Source organism: Pyxicephalus adspersus, chromosome 4 (genome assembly GCF_032062135.1).
Source record: "Pyxicephalus adspersus chromosome 4, UCB_Pads_2.0, whole genome shotgun sequence".
NCBI lineage: Eukaryota > Metazoa > Chordata > Amphibia > Anura > Pyxicephalidae > Pyxicephalus > Pyxicephalus adspersus.
The window spans coordinates 86422623-86424503 of NC_092861.1; the positions used below are offsets into that span (position 1 = coordinate 86422623).

The 1881-nt window shown below is 34.2% G+C and overlaps 1 protein-coding gene across 1 annotated transcript in view; it reads left to right on the forward strand.

Annotated features, from left to right (window-relative positions):
- The window catches only part of C4H6orf58 (chromosome 4 C6orf58 homolog), a 14902-nt gene that overhangs the window by 1669 nt on the left and 11352 nt on the right, over nt 1–1881 (forward strand). Inside the window, exon 2 of the mRNA XM_072410217.1 lies at nt 669–759. Within this exon, the coding sequence (XP_072266318.1) occupies nt 669–759 (91 nt within the window). The remainder of the gene's footprint in view (nt 1–668; nt 760–1881) is intronic.

Below are 1881 nucleotides of genomic sequence, written 5' to 3' on the forward strand. Positions count from 1 at the left end.
AAAAAGACGCTGCTATTTTCTATCTAAGGTTCAGCATGTTCTGCAGAATTGGAAAGAGGCACCTGAGTCCAGGAATAGCTGCTTCTATCACAACCTAATTACAAAGAGATTTTTTTTTTTTTTTAAAAAAGAGGTATTTTAATGGAAATTTGTTCTTAGGTTATTATGTAAGGTGTTATTTACTGATCTGAATGTGTTAGATGCTTGGTTACCTCTGGCTTGAATACTTTTCTTACTGAGTGTCCAGAACAAAGATATAGCCAATGTAGCCAGCGAAGTCAGGAGACAATTAAAATTCCTAACCCGCCTGCATGTTATGAGATATTTATATGATTACAAAGTATTCAAGCTATTAGAATAAAAAAACAGCATTACTTTCAGGAGAAAAAAAACGTTAAAACAATTGTAATTTTAAACTTCGTACTTCATTAACCAAGAATAACGTTCAATATTTTTGTGTCAATCGTTTTTATTGGTTTTTCAAACATGTACAACACAATCAACAATACAGAAAAAAAACATACACAGTGGACATACATTGAACAATAACCAAAAACAATCCAAAGGAATACAGTAAATAACTTATGGTTAGTATATAACATGGCTTGTACATACTTTCAATATTTTTGTACAAATATTTGACTGTGGTATTTTTTAATCTAACTCAGGCCGATTGTTGGATGACTCTAATGGGACAACCTGTGGACCAAATAGTGAGGACCAGACGTGTATTTCTGTAAGAAGTTGGTGGGCTTGTAAGTATATTTGTATATAGTTTTCTACATGTGAAATCATTTTACTTCTGTTAACTTGAATAATATTTTATTAAATATTAAAGAAAACATTCAAGGACTATTCATTGCATTCATTCTAGGAAAAATGATCACACAAAAGTATAAGATACCAAAAAGGGCTTTTTGTTGAGGAAGGGGCAGCAACAACAAGTATTGGTTATAGGTTTTACAATATTCTATTACATTTATACCTAACTGTAATACTTACAGGAAGAACAATGTCAATTAGGGTTTGGAGCAATCTTCGGTTAGAGACAGATCTCTCACAAAGCACAGGAAAATGTTTACTCTGCTCAAATTAGCTAGACCACTTGGTAACAAAACATGGGCTCCCAGCAGGCATATTGTTACTAAATGTTGAATTCAGAGAAATCTATGTAGGGAGAGCATTGGAAAAGAAAATACTGTGGTGTACAGTGCTATACTGTGGATTGCATGGTAATATGCGACATACCCTTGTGTACAGTTCTATAAACACTGTTCCATAAACTGTCCTTCTTAGGGCCCTCAGTGGCAAGTTTCACATCTTGACAGTCTATTTGTTTTCTTTTGTAAATTATTAGGGTCATGTTTTTCAAAAAATGTTTTTTTTATTTTATTTTCTGCTTTAGTTTTGTGGGGATTTTAATGGGGGAGGTTTGATATGTTATTTGATTATGGCTGCTCTTTTAGCTAGTTTTCATCAAAAGCAGCACGTATTTATCCTCCTGTCACCATAACTTTAGGACAAGATTGACATTCAATTCACTTACCAGAAAACAATACAAAAAGAGGCAGGAATAAAATGAGAGATCTGCTTTCACCGTCATTTTAAGACATTTTCCTATAGTCCTTAGCGATCCCAATCGTTGTCAGCCACTCAATAAACCCCCACCCTGAAACACTGTTAATGTCAGTGTGTAGTGGGGGGGAGAGTGTTAAATGAATTTTGCTAAGAATCATTTTGGGTGGGGTGTGATCCTAACAATGACAATGGGTGGGGAGGGGAAGGGGGTGACTTGGTATGTGGGAAATATATTGGCCACATCATTCATGTTTTATAAACAAGAGGAAATGAATACAAAGTTTTCCAAAGAAAAGAGAATTT